The sequence below is a fragment of the Ciconia boyciana genome, chromosome 8 (assembly GCF_034638445.1).
Source record: "Ciconia boyciana chromosome 8, ASM3463844v1, whole genome shotgun sequence".
Lineage (NCBI taxonomy): Eukaryota > Metazoa > Chordata > Aves > Ciconiiformes > Ciconiidae > Ciconia > Ciconia boyciana.
The window spans coordinates 66,969,708-66,991,658 of NC_132941.1; the positions used below are offsets into that span (position 1 = coordinate 66,969,708).

At 54.8% G+C, this 21,951-nt stretch overlaps 1 protein-coding gene across 3 annotated transcripts in view; it reads left to right on the plus strand.

The window, feature by feature from the left end:
- The first annotated feature begins 6,868 nt into the window (after window positions 1-6,868).
- PWWP2B (PWWP domain containing 2B) overlaps window positions 6,869-21,951 on the plus strand; it is a 66,954-nt gene continuing 51,871 nt past the window's right edge. Inside the window, exons 1-3 of one of the 3 annotated variants that reach the window (XM_072870042.1) lie at window positions 6,869-7,127; window positions 15,494-16,545; window positions 17,018-17,149. In XM_072870042.1, the coding sequence (XP_072726143.1) occupies window positions 6,973-7,127; window positions 15,494-16,545; window positions 17,018-17,079 (1,269 nt within the window). In that variant the 5' untranslated portion in view covers window positions 6,869-6,972 and the 3' untranslated portion in view covers window positions 17,080-17,149. Of the gene's footprint in view, window positions 7,128-15,493; window positions 17,150-21,951 lie in introns of those variants that run through there. The other 2 variants (XM_072870041.1, XM_072870040.1) reach the window with 2 other exon arrangements.

Below are 21,951 nucleotides of genomic sequence, written 5' to 3' on the forward strand. Positions count from 1 at the left end.
CCAGTGCCAGTGATCTTCCAGTACCACAGGAGCCCCAGGAAGGGGGTCACGGTACTGGATTTAACGAACAGCAGAGGTCCTCCTCCCTCCCATGCTCTCTGTGTTCTCCCTCTGTCCCCACTGTCTCTCCTCCCCGGCCATGGTCCCGTCATTTGTCCTCCCGGGACAGCAGAGGTCCCTCAGGTGGGTCTTGTCTCCGCTTGCTGCTAAGTCTACATGCCTTAAAATGCTGGGAATTTTAGTCACAGGAATAAACAGTAACGCCACCGAACCTCTCTGTGGGGACAGAGGGGCAGGGTTTGGCAGGGAAAGACGAATACACAAAAGGTGGAAATCTTTCGGAAGGAAAAACGTGGCGCAAGCCCACCCGCTCCTGCGGAGCAGGGGTTCTTGAACGGTAAAGACGTGTGCGAGCTGGCGGGGCTGGCCGGCACTGCCATCAGACCTGTCCCCGAGCTTCCCGCGCTCCGGGCCCACCTTGCTGGCTCTGCCACCCAGAACTGCACGTCTTCGCGCTTCCTCGTCTCATGCAGGTTATCAACGAGGCTCCTCAGCCAGTTCTGCTGCCACACAGATGGAAAGCTCAGAGCAACTCCTTTGGGTTTGGGGCACTTTTTCTGAACGGATACTATTTAGAGTGATGGCAATTTGATCAACTTTTGACAAGGTTTCCTTTGAATGTCCATAACACCTGTGTTTATACAGTCTGTCCACTGTTTCCATACTGGTAATTGTATATTGATTTATTCTGTATATTCCAAAATGGGCTACATCTGGCCCAAGGTACGTTCAGAGCCACAGGATTTAATGAGTGCACATGGCAGTCCAAACTGCCTTAATAATTGCTGAACAGTTTTGGAGGTAGACTTTCTGTAAAAGCGTATCACCGTGTTTTGGAGGATGCTTCAAAAAATTCTGTTCCTTCTGAAAATTAGTACAGATTTCTCTGTCCTTGGTGACATCAGAACTCTACTCTCTGCTTGCATGCTGCTCTCAACGTATTTTCAAGGTTTTGCAGAAAGTCAAGGCTGCCTCAGAATTACAGCTTGTCCTGTCCTCTAGATACTGCAACATTAAAAAGTTTCCATAATAAATAATACCAAATACCAATTCAGTTGAGGTTTTTTGGTTTTATTTTGCTGTTTAGATTAACAGAGAAATAGCGCGTAGTACTATTCATGTGAGCAAATGTTTATTAGCCCTTTTTGGCAAGTCTCTACTTGAAACCTACATTAAGCTTCAATGGTTCACGCCTGGGTCTCGGTCCTTCGTGTACAGTGAGAATTCAGCTTTAGCCAACAGCAGAGACGCTTCCTTAGTTCCATATGAACTAGCGTACTTGAGTCGGCTCACCAATTCAGATAAAAATGGATTAGCAAACATATACGTTACTTGTAAAGGATGGTTATAAAAGTAAGTTAGTGGCTGTGACTTACCAAAATGCAGAATTTCAAAGAACCCTGGAAATGAGCGTGACAGTTCTCGGAAGAGCTGCCCCGCACGCAGAGCTGAGCAGGCGTGGGTTCGCGCGCGTGCCACAGAGTCAGCGTGAGGGCTTCGAGCGTGTCTTGTGCCTGGTTCTGGCTGATGCTGTCTGTAGTTATCAGTAAAAGCACTAATTTATGCACAGCAATCCTGGTTGGCCTACGTATAAACCCTAAGGAAAGCCTGAAGAAAATACTACTAGCAGTTGTTACAGAACTACATTGTTGAAGCAATTAGCAAATACAAGGTTAAAAAAAGGATTTTCTCTACTTTTTTTTCCTAAAAGTCACATTTAAGAAGGACTTGACTCTTGTTTTTCATGGTTTTGACCTCCATGTCTCTGGGGTCCTAAGCAGAAATCATCCGTGACGGCTGAACCGCTGGGTCCCAGGGGATCTGTTGCATTTGTCGGTTGTGGCCATTCCGGAAGCATCTTTCTTGCTTCCTGTGTGAGGTGCTGCCGAATACACTTCCAAACAGGGCAGAGAGAGATTTGTCTTGCATATGTCTGGATCAACAACTGATTAACGAGAGGCAGTGACTGAACAGAGTATTTCGATTAATTTTGTACAAATACAAATGCGATGATGGATTTCTGTGCTGGTTTTATTGGTACTTGCTCAGGGAAAATTGGGAACGGATGCTTCCACTCCAACAGGAGGGCTGAAATTAATTCATACTCATTTGTTCCATTTTCAGGAATGCCAGACCTCTGAGACGAGAGGAAAAGAGGGAGGATCACCAAACGCAAAACCTAATTGCTTATTCCTTTGGTTTTGGCATGCTTTGCAGGCAGAGCACAGCAGGTCTGGCAGTGACAGTGCCCAGCACAGTGCGGTTTGACTGTACCAGTAACGCCTTTGGCTCTTGATTCAGTTCCACAAATAATGCTGATTTGTGCCGACAGCAGTAAGTATTTAACAAGGCAGGTTACACTTATATCTGCAACTGAATGTCACTTTGAGACCGTAGGGCAATCGGCTGCTCCTGGGTGTTCGCTGAGGCTCAGGGCTTGGAGCTCTTCCAACCACTTTCGGTTCTGTGGCCTCACTGTCACCTTTGTATGGTTCTCAGGTGCTACGGGGGCTTTCCCCAGTTAAAATCTCAGGGTGTCTGGGCAGCAGAGAGGGTTTAAAGTGTTAAAATTTCCAAGCCAAGCTTTCCCAGCTAGGAGCTACCCTGCCCTCGTGTGTACGTACCACGGGTGGTGGCTGCCCTCAGCAGCAGGGTGACGTGCAGCCAGCTGCTGGCGGCCAGGATGACGGCGTGGTGGTGACACCCCGGCAGCGGGAAGGCCTGACTGCGGTCGCTCGGTCGGAGCCCCAGGAGGAGCGGCGGAGGCCGGGCGCTGCCTGCGGGGCGCAGCCGGCCTGGCTGGTCAGTCCGGGGGCCGCAGGCCGGCAGAGGGGCGAGCCCCGGGGCTGTGTCTGGGGCGTCATCGTGGCTGGCTGCGCGTGGGTTTGCTGCGCTGCGGCTGCGCCGATGAGCCGTCCTGGCACCGCGCGCTCTGCAGGGAGCCACGCAGACATACCCAGGCGGGTCCTCAGGGAACAGCCAGCCCGGGCGAGTTCAGGCTGCTGTGTGCAGCCCCCACCCTGGAGGCACTTCTCCCCCGCTGTCAGTAACGGGAGCACAGCACACAAGAGCACGGAGCACAAGAGCAGGGAGCACAAGAGCATGGTGCATGAGAGCACAGAGCACGGAGCACAGAGCATGGAGCACGAGAGCACAGCGCATGAGAGCACGGCACACAGGAGCACGGAGCACAAGAGCATGGAGCACAAGTGCACAGCACACAAGAGCACAGCACACAGGAGCGTGGCACACAAGAGCAGAGCGCACGCTCTGGCGGCTGCGCCAGCTCAGGCTCTGCCAGCTCGGGCTCTGCGCCACCTGCGAGGAGCTCGGCCCTTTCCGAATGCGGTGCGGGCCTGGAAGCCGCGTGGCAGGGCTGACTCAGCGCCGCGCCTGCGCCAACACACCCCGACCTGCATCCCTGGCCCGGTTCATCTACAACCCAGACAAACCAACCCCGGACAGCGAGCCCCACTGTACCGCACCTCCCACGGGAGCGTTACTTCTTACTTACTTCTTCTTCCCTTAGTCCAGATTTCTCTGTCTTTTCCGTACTGTGAATGGCTCAAGCTTCCATTTAACACTCGCTCTCCAAATTCCACGTGGGAAACCAGGCATTTTGGTTTCAAAGAAACCAGTTTCTGTGATGCCACCAAGACACCATTGAAAGGTTTGATAGACGTCTCTCTGCTAGGAAGGGATAATATTATCCCATTTGGCAAACAGTTCACTGAAGGCAGAGGGGCGGTTAAGCCAAAACGAATGAAATTGTTTATTCTGGGGGTTGTCAAACCAACGCAACCAAGACCAATGTCCTTGAAGCAAACACACAGAAAGAAAAAAACTCAGCACAAACCATTACGTTTGGCAATGTTAGCAGAAAGCAGGCGTACCTTGGGAAGTGCTGGGTGACCCTAATTTTCAAGGATTTCAAAGCCACACAACAAGGCAGGAAAATCTACTACATCTTGCATACAAAGGAAGAGACATCATCTGAACCTGCTATGCAGCCTCACAAAACACGCTTAATAACATTTCCTTTATGAACGGGGAAAAAATGCAGAACTTCAGTGTTGAAATGTTTTCTCAACTCCTTCATGTTTCAAAGGCAATGAAAATGGTATTTCACTGCTTGGCTTTTGAATATTGTCAGAGGATGTGCAAGCTTGTTGCAGGGTCACTGCAGTGACCAAGCAGCAGAACATCTACCCAGAAACAAAAGCGGCGTGAATGGAATGATTTCACAGTGGTGAAACGACAGAAGTAAACATCGGAGACAGGTAAAGGAAATAAGATTTAAACTGCTGTCTAACCTTAAAATCTGAAGTATGTGTCATAACTTGGGGGAAGTGGTATTACAGATGTTATCTGACTCTGTTTGAAGTCACCTGAAGTTTTCTCAATGATTTTAAGTGGCTAAAATTTCTCTCCATGTTTCCATATTCCACAGAACAGTCGTGTCTTAGAGCCATTGTAATGTTTCTGATGTGTGCAAACCAGCTGGGAAAAAATACTGAGGGCTGGCACAGAAGATCACCAAAGAGTATTTTGTGTGGTGCTGACATACTCGTGATACCCGCATTTCTTGCTTTGGGCTCCTGGCACAGCTGGCACACGGGCCAGTACGGTATTTCCAGTTTCTGAGGTCTGTTCGTTGCGGATGAAACTCCGAGCAGGTATCGACAGATGAACAGCTCTGAGCTATCTCGGACGAGAGCGTGAAAGTAGCGCAGAGCAGTTGTTGCCTTCACATCATTTGGATCCAGAAGGCACCGCAGCCGAGTCAGACCTGAGGATTTCGGCTTTTGTTCCTACCATGGTACGTCTCAGAAAGTAAAAACGCTGTTCCAGGTGTATCTGGCGTCAGGAGGCGTTGGGCAGAGGAGGCCCTTTTGGTGCTTTGGTAGCGCTGGATTAGCACTCATACACATCCATGTCTGAGCAGAAGCCAGTCGAGGGGTGAATGGTTGGGAGCGCAGGCAGGCTCCTCGACTGGGAAGCCCGGCCACAGAAGAGGCAGATTTCCGTCGGTCACAGTGGCCGAGCGCTGGGATCCTTTGGCATCTGTAAGGCCCACGACCGAATTGTCGCACTCGCTGGGTGGTGACTCGAGGCCCCGGAGCGGGGCAGCAGGAGCCGCTTCAGGCCCAACGTGATTTCCGTAGCTCCCTTTCCTAGACGCAGGTTGTCATAACCTGGGGGTGTTCCCAGTGATTGCGTTTCGATTACTAGTCTAAAGGACGAAAGTGCAATGGCACGTAGCTTGATGCGCAGCCCATTTCACTTTGACAGAGACCATTTGCTTTTCTAATCGTGGTGTTGGCAAAAGGCACTGTAGGCTCCTAGCGTCAGACCCCCAAACCAAGAGAAATCCACCTAAGAGATGCCTTAATACGCACATTTTAGATTGTTCAGACTTTCTACAAGCTTTTAAATTCACGTACAAGCGTTTTCGTAGAGGGGTGACAAGCTGCAGAGCGCCTGGCCTTCCGAGGTCCCTGCCACCTGGATTACCCTGTGCTCCGGAGCCGGGGACACCCGCCCCGGTCATCCCCACAAGCAGTTTCAGGTCTCCAGAGGGAAGGGCGAAAGCCACCCCCGGCCCCTGCATCTCGGCCCCTCCGCTCCCCCCAGGGTCGCCCTGCAACGCGCCGGTTGGGGTCATCCTCCGTATTTGGGAAATGCGCTGCGCGTGTGCGTTCTTAGCCGCTGCCGATTGTACCGCCGATCTTGAACGCGCGTGAACATTTCCGCGGGAGTAAATTTCCTCGATTTCGTGTATTCTAAACAAACTGTGGCGGAGTTTAACCAGCCCCGCCAAGGACCAGCCTGGATGGACGAGGCCCCTCTGAGCCGTGGGCTCCGCTGCTCCGGTCCCGCGGGCTTTGCTTTGCCTTCGTGGGAAATTCTGCTTCTCTTGCCCGGGTTCAGCCAGCACCGGGACCGGGTGGCCGGGCCCGCTCGGAGCGTCCCCACGCCGCTTCGGGCCGCAGACGCGGCTTCCCGATGCCCAACAGCGGCCCGTTCGCTCGGCCCGGCCTACGGAGCGCGGCCCCCGCCCCTCCCTGCCGGACACGCCGCCGTTGGGTCCCGCCGGCCCGCGCTGCCCCGTGCGACGCTGCAGCCCCCCGGTGCGCCCCGACATCATTCCCATGACGAACTGCCGGAGTGGGCTGCCTGCTCCTCCACGGGGAAGGGCAGGCCGGGGCGCGGTGCAGCGGCGGGCGACAAACGCGGCGCCCCGCGCCCGCCGCCCGCCCCGCCGGGAGCCCCCGCCGCTTCCCCGCCTTCCCGCCGTCCGCCGGCTCGCGCCCGGGGCGGGGCTGCCGGGGCGGGGCGGGGCTGCCGGGGCGGGGCGGGGCGGGGCGGGGCGGTGGCTCTCCGGCGGGCGCTGAGGGAGGCCGGCGGCGCGGGCGGCAGCGCGGGCACGGCCCCGCCCCCTGGGGCGGTGCCTCCGCGGGGGGCCGGGCGTGGGGCGGCCGCCGAACCGCCCCGCGGCGGGGGGAGGGGGAGGAAGGGGCGGGGCGACCAGCCCCCGCCCCCATGGCCACGCCCCCGCCAGGCTGGGGCCGGCGCGCGGCGCGGCCGCCAGGGGGCGGGCGGGGCCGGCCCGGAGCGCCCGCCCCGCCTCGCCCCGCCCCGCCCGGCCCGGCCCCGCCCCTCCCGGCCCGCGCACGTGCGCGGCAGCCCCGCCCGCAGCGCGGCAGGGCCGGTCCGGCGGGGCAGGGGGCGCTGGGCCGCCCGCGGCTGCGGGGGCGGCGCCCTGACGTCACGCACCTACGGCAGCGGCGGCCGCGGGGCGCCCGCACCGTGAGGTCATCGCGCGGCGCGGCCCGGCCCGGCCCGCCCCCGGCGCCCGCCGCCGGCGGGGGAGGGGCGCGGCGGGGCGGCGGCGGCGGCGGCAGCAGCAGCATGGCCGAGGCGGCGGCGGAGGCGGGGGCGCCGTCGCCGCGGGTGGGCGCGTGGCTGCCGGTGCTGGTGGAGCAGATGGTGAACGACACGCTGGTGGTCACGCTGAGCTGCGGGGAGCGCCGCTTCACCGGCGTCCTGCTCGACTGCACCAAGAAGTACGGGCGGCGGCGGCGGCGGGGGGACCGGGACGGGGACCGCGACCGCGGGGCGGGGGCGGCCTGCGCTGGGCCGGACCGGGCCGAGGGGAGCGCGGCGGGGGCAGCGGGGCTGGCCCGGGGCGCCGCGGCGCGGCGCGGCCCGGCCCGGCGGCCCGGACGGGGTCGGAGGCCCCGCGCTGCCCCCGCCGCCGGCGGCGCTCGCCCTTTGTTCGCCCGGGGCGGCCCGGCCCGGCGGGAACAAAGCGGCCCGGGGCCGCCTGCGGGCGGGAGCAGGGCCCGGCCGGGGCGGGGGTGCCGGTGCCGGTACCGTCTCGCCGCCGCCGGGGCCCACGGCGGGGCCGGTGCGGCGCGGGCGGCCCCGGAGCCCCGCGTGGGAGGCTGGGCCGCCCGGTGCCCCGGGGGCCGTGGGCCCTTCCGCGGTGAGCGGCGAGGCTCCGCCATGGCCCCCCCCGCCCCGCCGGGGACGCGGCGGGGCCGGGCCGCTGCCTTCGCACAGGGCCCGGGGTGAGCGTGTCCCTGCCCCGCGCTGCCCCCCCCCGGCCCCGCTCCCGCCGCTGCGAGCACCCGCGACCTTGCGCCGCCCGCTCGCCCGCGGGAGGCGGCCGCAGCCCGGCTGGGTTCGCCCCCCTCTTCCCCTCGCTCCCCTCTGTCGGCAGCGGCTCCGGAGCGGCACCGCGGGTCCCCCCGCCGCTGGAGCCCCCCGGAGCGCCCTGTGGCCGGGTGACCGCCCTCCATCCCATCCCTCCTCGGGGCCGCGCAGCGCCAGCCTGGCCGCTCCGCTCTTTCGCTTGGCCGTGGCCGCGATTTCCAGGGGCTCCTGGAGTATCTTCCCTCCGGTTTCTTGTTTCGCTGTGACAGCAGCGGACCCCCCCGGCCCTGTTTTCTGCCCCGGCACGGCTGTGTGGACGCGTTGCACCGGCTCTGAAGAGGTCGAGATCCCTTCTGACACGGAGAGGGGCACTCCTCTAATGGCGGGCGTGAAAGGCCTGTCCTTCTGAAGGGTAGGGAAGACCTTCACACAGCGGATGCTTTATTTCAAAACGATACTAACTCTTCAGGCGTGTTTAAGCGCACTGACGGTAGGTACCACCATCCCAAGGACCGACGCGCCGGAGCTGGCCGCCTTTGTGCCGTGTTGAAGTTAAGAAGAGAGGTTTGGCTTCTGTCTGCTCAATAAATGAATTGTCAGGTTAGTGCTGGGTAGGAGTACAGCCAGCTTCACCTCTGTAATTCTTCTTAGAAGATGTATGAAGCAAGACTTCTGAACTTAATTTTCATAGTTTATTTAGTCTCAAATGGCTATCCTAGAAAATTGGAGCCAGATTTTCAGAAGTATTCAGGCATCTGACTCTATTAAGAGTCTATAAACCCTGCTTGGTGCCTAGTTCCAGCCAAAGCGGTGAGCAGGAGGCATCTCTTCAGTCACTTCAGAAAGCCGGCTGTTTCTGTCTTTTCACCTTCTAGTTGTCTTCCTCATTAGTGACAACGTCCACTTTTTTACCTGGGGTTTTACCCCTTACCTTTTTCTGTGATTTTGTTCTTCTTTCTTCCCGCCTCTGCCCGGTGGATCCAAGAACCGACCAGACGGGTGTTTCCTCCCAGGCTTTAAGGTGCTGCTGGAGCCCGTTGCTGCCCCAGCCCTGTCGCTGGTGACGCCGATCTCTGCTGGGGTGGCAGGGCGGCAGACAGCCGGCCGTCGCCTGAGCGGCGGAGTTGTCTCCGAGGGTTGGTGCTCGTTCTGCTGCCATCCCATCAACCGGGAGACCTGCGGCTTGGCCGGGGGCTGCCCAGACCTGCAGTGGGGATGCTGAGGCAGCTTCCTCCTTCCTGACTTGAAGTGGAATGAGGAGGGCAGAAAGAAGGCGTTTTGTTGATGTGTTTTAACTCACGAGTAGGATAGCTGCCCCCATCTCCTCCCACCCACCCCAGTAATAACGTCTGTGATGGTCAGACTTGTCTGCGGCGAAAGGTGAGCCTTCGGATGGGTCCAGCCTGCCCCCGAGCTTACACAGGGATGGGATTGCTGCTCCCTCTCGTTGCCTGAGGAGGCTGAAATCTTTGAGCGGGCCAGTTTCATAGCCCATTGGTATGGTAGCGCTGCTTCAGGTAGAGAAATGGGAGGAAAAGCAGTCTGGCTTCTGGGTGCCGCCTGGCACTGCATTTCAATCACCGCTTTAGGGCTGCGGTGCAGCAGGAGCACATCCCGCCTGCCTCTCCAGGAGCCCTGGGTGGAGATCTTGCAGCGCTGGGAGGAGAGCCTCTCCCCGCGGGGCCGGGGGCCCAGGCGGTGGGCCAGGAGGTCTCTCCCCTTCGGGTGTTGAGCAGAACTTGAACACAGAGCAACTGCTGGGGCCGCATCCCATATGCGTGGTCCTGGGCGCTGGCTGGCCTGTGATCACCATAGTAAGCCCGTGACATGGTGGCCGACACGGGGCTGGAGAGCCACGGCCTCTGACCGTGCCTGGTCAACAGGAAGGAAGCGCGGTATGCGAGGCGAGTGCCTGGCTGGTGGACCTTAGCGACTTTGGGTACGCACGAGGCTGAAAGCGCCTCCTCCGCTGCAGCGACCCTGAACTGGGGATGTGGAGAGAAGAGGAGGTCTTGCCCATCACGCTGGCAGCGGAGCACAGGCGTCAGTCTGCTAGGGGCTGGAAGGTCGAGATGTGTCCCAAAGGCAGGAGGAATTTGTCAGCTTGGTGCTGAACTCTGAAGGCCCCAGAGCTACTCCAAAACAGAGACGTGGCCAAAGTGTTTTCCCTCCTCCTCCCCGCTGGCACGCTGATGGAGAGGCGTCTGGCTGGCCTGCGCCCTGTGCCTGTGCCCCGGCAGCAGTCGGTGCCGCGCGGGCAGTGCCGCCCCGCCGCAGAGGGGGCCGTGCAGGGTGGTGGGGTGGGACTGGCAGGAGACGAACAACCAGAGTGGGTTGTTTTACCTGTACAAAAAGAGGGGAGAACCCCAAAAGAAAGAGAAGGAAAGCCTCTATGGTGGCTCCTTGGCTTTCTTTTGTGTTTTAAACTGGTTTTAGCATTACATAGAGGATGAATTTGTCTTATTTCTCCTAAAATGTAGCGGGTGACGTGGGGAGCTGAGCAGGAGGCAGGCCTGCGACCCCGAGCACCCAGGCAGCCGGGAGATCCCTCTCCATCCAGGTCCCACCGTCGGACTCCCGTTATTTTAGCCACAAAGAAGCAGGCGCAGGTTTGAACCCGAAACCGCCTGCCTGGGTTTGCGGGGCTCGGCCTGCAGGCAGCTTGCGTGGGAAGCGGGAGTGGCTGCGGGCAGGAGCCTGCCTGCCTGCCTGCAGCCTGCCTTCTCCCTGTGCACCGGGCTGCCTGCCTGCTGCCTGCCTGCAGCCTGCCTTCTCCCCTGTGCGCTGGCCGGCCTGCCTGCAGCCTGTCTTCTCCCTTGTGCACCGGTCTGCCTGCTGCCTGCCTGCAGCCTGCCTTCTCCCCTGTGCACCGGTCTGCCTGCCTGCTGCCTGCCCGCCTCTCCCCTGTGCCTTTGGGAACAGTGGGATGTAGTTAAAAATACATGCCTGACTTTTCCAATAGCTGTGGAATTATTTGAAGAAAAAATGGTTATTGGCTTCCTACAGGCATCCCTGTTTGACCACAGCCTAGGCAGTGCATGCAGCAAGTACCAGCACTTCTTATCGAGTGACTGGCGGTTACTTTGTTCTAATAAATTCACTCCTCTAGACAGTAGGCTACGTAGCATCCATGCTCACGAGATTTGAGTGCATTTTGACTGCAGTTAAGTGTTTTTGATAACAAGACCAGGCAATTTTGTTGCAACTGAACTTATAATTAGTTGGTTTTTAATTATGCATGAGTACAAATTGGAGGACGATGTCTTCTGTTCCAAGCGGAGGTTGCATTGAGGTAACTTAGTCCATTTGGCCACGTCTGGCCCAGAAAGGGGGATTATAAACAGGGTGAAACCACATTCTGCAGTATTTCCTGATGCTTGTAATGCCTGCACATCCACTCGTGCCCCTAACCCACCTTCATCTGAGTCGAATGGGTTTAGATATGCAGAATCAGTAGTGACAGTAAGTAGAGAGAAATACATTAACTACACCCAGATTTGTGCAAAAAAGTCTGGGTGATAGAGGGAAAGCTAGTGAAACTGGTATTTCTCCTTGTGGTAAAAGTGAGGTGCCCTGGAAAGTGAAGTGTGTCAGATGAAACGTCTCTTGTTCTGCAGTGGGTGGAAAGACACCGGCGCTGAGTCTTCTTGCAGGGAGCTGTGCCTGCGTGGAAGGCGGCTTCAGGCTGGGCGAGGGGGGCGGCAGCGGGGGGAGCGCTGCGGGCACGGCCCCTGGCGAGCGCTCTCCAAGGGAAGGACTTAACCGCTTTTCCTTGGTCTTCCCGCGGCTGGAGGAGCTGGAAGGAGCTTGGTCTTCCAGTGCATCCCCATCAGGAGTACGTAGTGCGGAGGGATAGAGAAACCGAAAGCAGCCTTGGGTGACGGTGGCTGTTCGGTCGCGCCGAACAGGCACCGCTGGCGCCTGGCGATGCGGTGATGAGGTATGAGATATCTGTGCGTGGCCTCTCTGGAGCTGTTTTCCTTCCCCTGTGCCTGAGAAGTAGGGATGGGGTGCACGTCACCGCGGGGGGGGCAGGCAGGTGGGTGGGCAGGACGGCAGAACTCTTCTTGCCTCTGCCCAGAACTGGCGCGGCAGGCAGACTGGAATGTTTCCTCATCCCCTCATCCCCTCATCCCCTCAATGAGGGATGTTTCCTCAGCAAAACTGATTTCTTAGCCTTCGGAGACACTTCCAGTATGAATGAAAAGAACTAGAGGCCCCGCGGGAGCAAGCGCATCCGTCGCACGTGCGGCCTGGCTGTGGCAGCGTGCCGGGACACCCCTGTGGTTACCTCGCGGCAGGCCCAGGCACCAGATTCCTGGTTGTCCTGGCTGGAGCCAGAGGAGCTGCAGGGGCTGTCCTTCACCGTGGCTGCCCTCGCCGTCCGCCCGTAAGAGTGCCTGGTCCAGGGAGCACGGCTGCCGCGGGAGGTGCTGGGTGCCCTGCTGAAGCTTCCCGAGGCCAGGACGCTTGTGAGCACCAGCAGGGAGAGGAGGGAGGGAGCCGCACCGTGGGAGCTCCAGCACAGGAAGGCATGCCAGGCAGGCAGCGGGGGTCCCGAGCCCAGAACAGGGCAGGAAGGACGTAGCCACTTAGTCAGCACAGCGGCCTGCCTGTTTTACCATTCGCGGCACCCCGTGCTGGGCCGTGCAGAGCGTGGCCCTCCCTGGTGCTGTTGGATGCCATGGCGGGATGCAGGGTGCCGTGGCGGGCTGCCTGCCCCAGCACCAGCGCAGGAGCAGTCCTGCCGCGCTGCCGTGCCGCAGCAGGATTTGCAGAGCTCATCTGTGGCTGCCCCTGCCCGGCCGTGGCCCTCCCTGCCAGAGCCGCTACCTGGGCATGCGGAAGCCGCTGCTGTCGAAAATGAATCTTAAGCTGCTTTGTTGTTCGGCCTGGCAGTTCGTGTAATCCCTCGGACAAGACAGGTGGTGTATTTTCTCTCAGGCATCTGGTGCTACTGCATCTTTGGGCTGAAAAGCTGCTGAAGCGATGCCCTGGCACGGGGCGCTGACTGGTTCTGGGTGAGGCGTCCCCGCCGCGGGGTGCTCTTCCTGGTCGTTTGGGCTTTTTTCCTTGTATTTTTGTAGCAGGTCTAAAATAGCAGGACCCTGGCCTAGAAGGCTTCTGGTTAAAACGGCTTAACAGCCGCCGCGCTTCTCCGAAGCGCCTGTCACGAGCTGCCCGCCCGGTGCAGGCGTGCGCCCTGCTGTCCCTGCCGGCCTGCGGCCCCTCGCCAGGCAGAGCGGGAGGGCTGCCGAGCCCCGCGGCTGCTCCCAGGGCCGCTGCGGTCCGAGTTAGCCTTAGGCCAGGGCCGTGCGATGGCAGCAGGGCATGGGCACCCTCGTTTTTTGCCCCACTGCGCTCCCTAGGGAGGGCGTTGACCCACGCGCTGCCGTGAGGCTGGGGTCTGCGGGAGCGTGTTCCTGTGGCAAGGTGGGCCGTTTCAAACCTAGCGGGGCTGCAACGTGCTAATACGTTAACTTCAGAAGCGTAAATCATCCCGTGAAGTTAACCTTTGAGTGCTTCGCTTCTGCCAAGCGAGAAACCGCGTGCCACGCCGGGTCCTCGGGAAGGATTTGTGGATGTGAGGGACCTGCCTGCACGTTTGCCTGCTCGAGCCAGGCTGTGGAAGGCAGGCAGGATGAGGGCTTGCCTGCAGGAGCAGAGGGAGCTGGGCTTGTCTCCACGCGAGGAACAGAAAACTTGTACGGTTTTCTGGTGTGACCAAATTAGACAGTCTCATTGCATGAAATAACCAAAATTTATAGCCAGAGCTTCGGAAATGATATCACTTTTGGTTGTTTTATGAACGATGCTGACATCTTTGTTTGGCTGTACAAACTGTACTTACTTTCTTGGTTGTCGTTTGAAAGACACCTACATTCTCAGTTGTCTCGGTTTAAAAAAAACCTCTTGGAACAAAAACATTTTGTTCCAAATTATGCGGTTTCAAGAGCGTAATCCTCTTGACTCACTAGCATTCTAACTTGGAGCTTCCCAGTTAAACTGAACTGTCATCTAAACAGCAAATTCTTGCATTCTTACTCTTTGCATACTGGGAAAAGATTTTTCAGAGCCCAGATAACTCAGGGGTTCTTTTTATTTCAGAGAAGGACAGTGACTTGGTACCAGTCAGACTAATTCCTGCTCGCTTAGTTTATGCAAGCTTTATTTTTAAACTTGGTGTGGGAGTCTTCATGGAAATCAGGTGAGAGAGATACAGTCTGTAGTTGTCTGAGAAGAGGAGAATGAAGCCAGTGGATTAGAGCCATTTTAAATGGGATCCATGTTCCCCCTTCTCCTGTGATCTGCTTAAAAAGCCCTGCTCTTCTTGTCGCTGATCTCAGGTGGTACGTGCTTTCGTAACGTGGCGTTCTGGTGCTCCTGGGCAGGAGACACCTCCTCGCCTGGGCCTGGGGGGAAGTGATGTTTTTAGTGATGTTTTCAGGGTCCTTCCCACAGCAAGGCGATGCGGCCTGAGGGCAGAGCTGGGGAAGGCGCCCGGGGCTGGGTGGAGGCAGGAGGAGGCTCCTCTCCATCGGCGAACCCGTGGCGGTGACTTTGTGCTCCTCCTGGTAAGGGCATGTGTGACGGAGTGGATGCCTTCAACTTCCCTTTGGTGCCCTTCTGCATAATGGTTGCCAAAGTCCTCCTCTCTGCGGCATGACCAAGACACTCCCCCGTGCTAGCGGGCGGAAGGAGAACGATGGCTGGCGAGGAGGGGAACGGGGGAATGCGGCATCCTAAACTAAAACTAGTGTTTGGTCTGTAACTGTTCTCCATCTCTCTGTGGCTTCTTCATGGCTCACCCATGCAGCATTTTGTTGTTATTCAAAAAGCTGAAGCACTTCACTGATGGCGTACTCTCTACAGAAGTATCTCTGGAAAGCCAAGGCAATGAGCGTTGCCCATTCTGAGTTGGTGTTTCAGGGCAAATATTTGTCCGAGTGCTGTGTTAGCATAATATTTCTAATGTCAGGCCAAGGGCATAAATTCTGGTGCAGAAACCCGGAGACATGAGTCGCAGTTGTGTGTTTCAGTGGATTTGCTTTTGCCAGTATCTGTGCGAGATATTGTATCCAGACTTTGGTAGCCTGTGATGAGACTTGGCATTGAACGATAGTGCATCATCATTCTTAATCTTGCTATTCTGAAGTAGTAGTTTTAACAAATAAAGGTATATAGGGAGAGACGGGGGGCAGAGGAGCAGAGCTGTGTACCGGTGGACCTGTGGCTTGACAGTGCAAGTTACAGATCCAAGTCAGGTTGTTCAGATTCTGAATGAGAAGCTGAAAGATCAGCCGTGCAAGTACAGTGTGAAGAAAGGAAGTTTAACAGCTCCCAGAAGGCTTGCATAATCTGTATCACAGCCCTCCCTGTGGCTTTACCAGCCTGCTGATAAAATAAACTGCTTTGTGTGATAAAACTTAAAACTTCTTAGAGCAAAACTTTGTGCAAAGAGTTCATGGAAATAGAGATTTTGATCTCCGTGTCTTTTCTTGCAGAAGAGTAGGATACCTTTCCTAAATTTTGAAATGCTGTTATTTTTTCCAGTGGCAGAACTGGCTGCCTTGTCTTAAGTCAAGGGAAAATGTTGTGTTCTTTGTATGTGGGAGTTGTAGGGTTTGGGTTTTGCTGTTGTTTTTTTGTTTGGTTTGTTTTTTTTAAAAAAGAAACTAGCATGTTTGTTATACGTAGTCCTCCCAGAGAAGCACCTTCAAAACATCCTGACTCTCTGTCTCCTTCCCTCCCTGTCCTTCTCGCCCTGTTTTAGATCCGGATTGTTCTGTCTCCCGTCCTCCTTCCCCAAGCACGAGGACCCTCCTGCTGACGCTTGCGCTAACGGAGTTGCTGACGGAGGAGATGCTGTGCAGGGTGAGACGGAGCCACAGCCCGCTGGTGAAAAGCCTCCCAAAGGAAACGGTGATGAGCAAGTACCCCCCCTCCTGCCTCCCCCGCCGCCTGGCAGCCTTCCTCCTTACCCCCCCTACTTCGAGGGAGCTCCCTTTCCTCGTCCGCTATGGCTACGGCACACGTACAACCAGTGGGTTCCTCAGCCACCGCCACGGACTATAAAGAGGACGAGGAGGCGCTTGTCGCGGAATAGAGACCCGGGAAGGCTCATCATGAGCACTATCAGGCTGCGGCCAAGGCAGGTGCTCTGTGAGAAGTGTAAAAACACTCTGAACCCTGAGGATGCGAACGCAGCTAGGCAGAACGCTAAAACCAGGAGGAAGCTGAGCATTCAGGACAAAGAGCAGAAAAAGCACAGTGACTCCGACTACCCAGAGAAAAGGAACAAAAGAGAAAAGAGAGAGGATGACAAGTTTTCTGGGGAACTAGTACATCGAACACCAGTTATAAAAATATCCTACAGTACTCCACAAGGGAAAGGCGAAGTTGTAAAAATCCCTTCCCGGGTTCATGGTTCAGTCAAACCGTTTTGTCCAGAGCGAATATTGCAGAACGGAGGCGAGGACCAAGAGGAGACCAGAGACTCTGAACGGTATCGAGAAACCAAATGTTTAATGGACAAGTCAGCAGGCAGCCAGCTTGCTTCCATTCCAAAACTGAAGCTTACGCGGCCCGTGCATTCCAGTGCGGATGTCCCACCCCCAAAGATACGGCTGAAGCCCCATCGCATAAATGATGGTCAGAGTGTTTCAATTTATAAGGCAGAACTTATTGATGAAATAAATGTCCTTCAGAACAGCAGGGAGTCCAATCCCGGCGCATTTTACAATGATGAATCCACAGACAGAAGTTTAGCTGAGATGTCTTCAGGGAGTTCAGGTGAAGATGAGGACTTTAAAAGATTTCCCCAAGGTAAAGATGGACATGATAACTTGGCTTTCCTTATGAATTATCGTAAAAGAAAAGCAGATTCTTCTAGCTTATCAGTGTGTAGTAACGACAGTCTAGACGAATCCAAGTCTTCTAGTTCAGAAGTAACATCACCAGAAATGTGTGACTTTTTGCCTGGTGATGATGCATCCGTCTCCTCATCTTCAAAAGATGAGCGTAAAATTGTGCCGCCACTAACAGTTAGACTGCATACCCAAAGTGTGTCTAAATGTGTCACAGAAGATGGAAGAACTGTTGCAGTGGGGGATATTGTTTGGGGTAAAATTCATGGTTTTCCATGGTGGCCAGCACGTGTTCTTGACATAAACCTTAGCCAGAAGGAAAACGGGGAACCTTCGTGGCGAGAAGCTAAAGTATCATGGTTTGGTTCTCCAACGACTTCATTCTTATCTGTTTCAAAACTCTCTCCTTTCTCTGAATTTTTCAAACTGAGATTTAATCGCAAGAAGAAAGGGATGTATCGGAAAGCTATCACAGAAGCTGCAAAGGCAGTAGAGCATCTGACTCCAGAAATAAGAGATCTCTTAACACAGTTTGAGACATAACTTTGCCTCCAGTACCAGGTGAGTGCTTGCTGGACTAATGCTTCCCATGAAAAACCTCCTTGTGTTTTTTAACGTACGTTCCACTGTTTGTTTGCATTTCTTTTTCCTTAAAAACTGAGGTGGACAGTTGTTAAACTTAAATGCCTGGCTGTTAGTTGGTGGTGGTAATTTCAGAGGTGATAAGAGCCTTTAGTTCCAAACCTTTTTGGGGGCCATGGGAATTGGAGCCCCTGCTCTCAGAGGGGAGTACAAAGCAGTTGACACTGGGAGGACGCAAGCATTGCTTGCTCAAAGAGCTAATAAAATTGTAGTCACGTATTAGTGCCGTTTACAGTTAGGATGTGGCGAGTATTGAGGATACTTCATTTGTGTCAAAACTAATCCTGTGTGGCTGGAGGACTAATAGCCCCTAGACTTTAATTTTCTTTGAAATACCTCTTGGTTCAAAGAACTAAAACTCTTCTTGGGATTGAGATTATATTTATCATGTCTAGGTACTGATGCCCAGCAGTTACCTGTCACAGTTAAGGGCCCTTGGAGGCCCTTTGCTCCCCTGCAGTTTCTCTGACCCCTCTGGCATTGACTTCTTATGAAGGCACTTTCTTTATGGCTCTTCAAAATGATTGTACCAAAACCTGTCTTTAACGGGGGAAGAGTATTTCAACATTTCTCACAGCGCTCAGGGTTTGGCTTGTGTCTGAAATGTTGGTGCGTTGCTGGGGAATGGCCTGTATCATCAAATTAAATTCTTTTGGGCTTCACCTGCAGCCTCTTTGAGGACATAAGGTGGGAACACAAATGTGGGAGCTGATTCTCTGTAATGCCTCCAGGTTTTGCTTTTACAAGTTGCAAGTGTGGAGGGGGATGGGACTCCCTTTCTCATCAACCAGTCAAAACTTTGCTCAGGATGAAAATTTGGTACCTAAAAATACAGGATGTGGTGTGACTGGGAATAGACATACCATCTGTAATTTCAGTTGATGCTGCCTACTACACTGCCCTCGGTGGAATCCACAGGAAAACTCCAGCAACTTGAATAAGATCTAGAATTGTTTCACAACCTTCCAGTCATTACTAGCTAGACAAGACCTCATCTGTGATACTGTTAAACACAGGGAGGGATAACTTTTTGTCTGAAAACCATAACTAATCATTAGGAAGAGTCTTGTTGTCAGAGGTCTTGCTTTATACACTGTGGGTCATTATGTTGTCCCCTAAATTTTTCTGCTCTTTTTTGTGCTAGAAGGACTGCATGTACACAAGCCGCTACCACTCCTGCTGTAGACTCTGTTCTTCTCTAAGCTATTTTAATGCCATGGGACTACGATGGTCAGTGGTCATGTAAATCCTGAGGGGGAAAAAGGATTTTTTTTTTTTTTGTACCCTCTGTCAGGGAACTTCACCACTTGCTTGAGTGGGATGAAGGACTTGATTTGCTTGAGTTATTATTCCACCCCAGCAAGCCTGGCTGGAGTAAATAATCAGAGCGTGGCATATTCAGCCTGTGTGCTCAAGGTGCCTGGATGACTGGACACTCAAGCAAGTAAAAATGTATAACCACAGCAGCAGCATCTAAGCTTCATCCTTGATCTTACCCCTTCAAATGCTGCTTAACTCTGGCTAAAGACTTTATTATATCAAGAGCGTTTGGATTGGACCCAAATTCCTGTTAGCTAGGTCTGGAGTATAAATAAACCTGATGCCCAGAATACGCTGTCCTTGCCAGTGAAAGAATCATGGTCAAAATCCATCGCTCCTGTACGAACAGTACTCTATTTAAAGGAGCAGCAAAGCTTCATCCTTCTTCTGAGTTGTCTTCGCTGTGTTTGTATGGGCAGTTTGGGGCAGCTTCAGCAGGACGGACGTCGTCACTGTCACTGACAGCAGTCTTTGCTGTTGTGAGCTCGGGGCAGGCTGGTATGCCACGTCTGGTGGCGTCTGGGGAAGAGCAGGGAGAAGAAGCACCTAATGCTTCAGATCAGTCAGACTGGCCATGCCAGCCAGTCCACGCGGAGCAGGAAAGCGTGTGGCCAAGAGGAGCTCAAAGTCCAGACCTGGAAGTCAAAAGGGGAGGATGTTTGCCCAAGCACGTTAGCCTAAGGCAAACGCTGCCTGTTCTTACCAGCAGGACCAGTGCAGATGTGGTGCTAACAGTAGGACCCAGCCATGAGATGCGGGGTGAAAGACCGTAGGGCAGGGCCTCGAGAAGGAAAAGAAGCACGTGCTCCGGAGGAGACCTGGGTTGTTGCAGACATGGTGGGTATCTGAGCCATAGGTATGGAGCAGAAGGGGCGGAGCAGGTCCATAAACTGGGGGAAAGAAGAAAATGTTGAGAATAAGAAGAAAATGGTGGGATGGCCTGGATTAGGCCAGACCTTTCCTTCCCTCTGCACTCTTCAGCCAAACCTCTCCATGTATGTATGGGTATATAGGTAGATTTAACACCTTTTGCCATTTCATTGGCCTCCATCAGCTGGCTTTCCACGGATGATTTTCTGCCTTACACATGTCTAAGGTGAGCTGCCAACCCAGTCTGCCTGTCTGGAGATGGTATAATAGCTGGATAAACAACTGCAGCTGCTCAAACCTAGAAAAGCAGAACAAAACTTCCCATGTTCCACGTGTCCCATTTACTTAGATTCCCTATCAGACCAGCATGTCTAGTGTTTTGGTACATCACTTATAAAACAATTCACTATTTCGGAGACTTGCACTGTATCTAACTTTCTCTATTCAGGAGGATTGAATTTTATTGCTTTCCTTGAATTTTCCTAAGGTGGAACTGAAATGTTTCCATCAGTTGGTCATCGACTGTTCTTTTCTGAAGGGTATAAGTTAAGTTTTCACTAATGTTTGCAATTCCTGAGTCCTAGCACCACAATGACACTTGAGCTACAGTTAAATATCTGAAAGCTTTGAGGCCTTTTCAAGGCAGTACAGCCTTATATCTGTAAAGTAGTTTCTAAGAGCAGGCATCTGACTGGTAATATTGCATGTTGCCACTACAAATCTGTTGTGCTGTGGCTTCACCGGCAGCTGCACGAGGGCTTGTTATCGTTAGTGCAGGGCAAGAGCGAGAGTCCAGGAGGTGCCTTCAGCAGCAGCACTTTGCTAACGCTGCTTGTGCTAATCCTGGGCACGGCAGAAGTTTGTGACGGTTTCTGTTGCCCAGCTTTCTGCCTGGGGGGTTGCTGGTGCTGCGGAGACGTGGCTGGAGGGGCCAGGGGCACAGCTCGGCGCGCTGCCACACACGCCAGGAGAAGGCCAGAAGAAGCCGAGCCAGATGTTCAGGGAGTCGTGGTAGCGTCACCAGGGATGGACGTCTGGGAGCCGTTTGCCCGGGGCGGTGCCGAGCTCCCAGTGGGGAAGCGGTGGCTGCCCGCGCAGCCTGGCTCCCGATGCCCTGCCCGTCCGTCCCCACGGAGGTGCCTTTGCGTCCCTCGGTCCTGTGGCATCGCACCCCTCTTCCCTGTAATGGCCTCGGCGGCCGTGCTGCGGGCCTGCTCGGACGCTCGTCGTACGTCACCCATTTTGGTTGCAGGACTCTCTTCTCCAGAGCTGTTTCAGACGGGCAGAAAGTCTTCGGCGAGCTGGAGCGCTGCCTGCGGCATGCTGAGCACGTGTTTCTCAGCAGGGGCAGTAGGCCCGTGTGTGGGACCCGCTTCAAGAGCCGGACCTGCGGGCTTCGGCACTCCCGCCTTGGCTTTTTTCTTCTCCTGTGCTTTTGCATGTTGCTCTCTGTTTACTTCCATGCTAATGTCATATTCAAACTTGCAGATGTGTAAACTTCAAGTTCCTTGAGCCAAACATCTTCCGCAGTGATGGGCACCCCAGCTTATTTCTGGTTTTATAACGAAGAGGTTTGCTGGCGTACCCGGGGCGTTGCGCTCAGCTGCCAGAGGTGCGGTTGACGGCTGTGCGATGCAGCGTGCTGAGCACGCTCCCGGTCTGGAGGGGAACCTCTGCCCAGGGCAGGGACGGACGCTTCGGGCTGGTGTCACACGTGGTGTTGGGGACAAGCAGCGGATGGGGCCGCAGCTCCGGCTCTGCCACGGGCTGGGGCCCGGGAAGGCAGGAGACCTGTGTTTCCAAAGGCCGCCCTGTCCCTGCTCCAGGGCGTGCATCGCGTGGTGGGATCGGGGGCTTTTCAAGGAGCGTGTGTTGCTCGGGCCCCACTGCGCGGTGAGAGCGTTGGTCCGTGCAGGAAGGGGCCCTCGGCAGGCTGGGCAAATCCTGCAGTGCCACGAGGCTGGGTCTCTTGTTCTGCTCTGTGATCCTCCTGAATGGCTCCTCATGACGATCTCCCCTCCCTGCCTGCAGCCCTTTCGTGCAGTAAAACTTTTTATAAAAACTGCCTGTAGATTTTCATATACATCTCTGCATGGAACAAGTTTACAATATGTATATTCATTTATTCAAATCCTTTATTCTTCCTCCCTCTCTTTATCCCCTCTACCCCCAAGCTGTGGCTGTGGAACCATTAAACTTGAAAATACTGGCTTTTGAAGGTTTTAATTTTACTGCTATTAGCTTAGAGCCTCAGTATCAGTACATTTAGCCATTCATCACATAAAGCACACTGCTACTATGTACAGCAAAATCAAAGCTTATTGCATACTTGCTATATATAGTAAGCTCTAACGTAAAATTTGGAACATTGGGTTATGACTTCACCTTCAAAGATGTTCAGGGCTTTGTATGTGCATGTAGCCAGTACTGCTTGCCAGCAGTTTATGAAGCAACATAAATCACTCTTCTTTTTCCTTTTACCTCTTCTCTTCTGCTCTACCAGTGGCACAAAAAGGTTGTATAACTTTATATA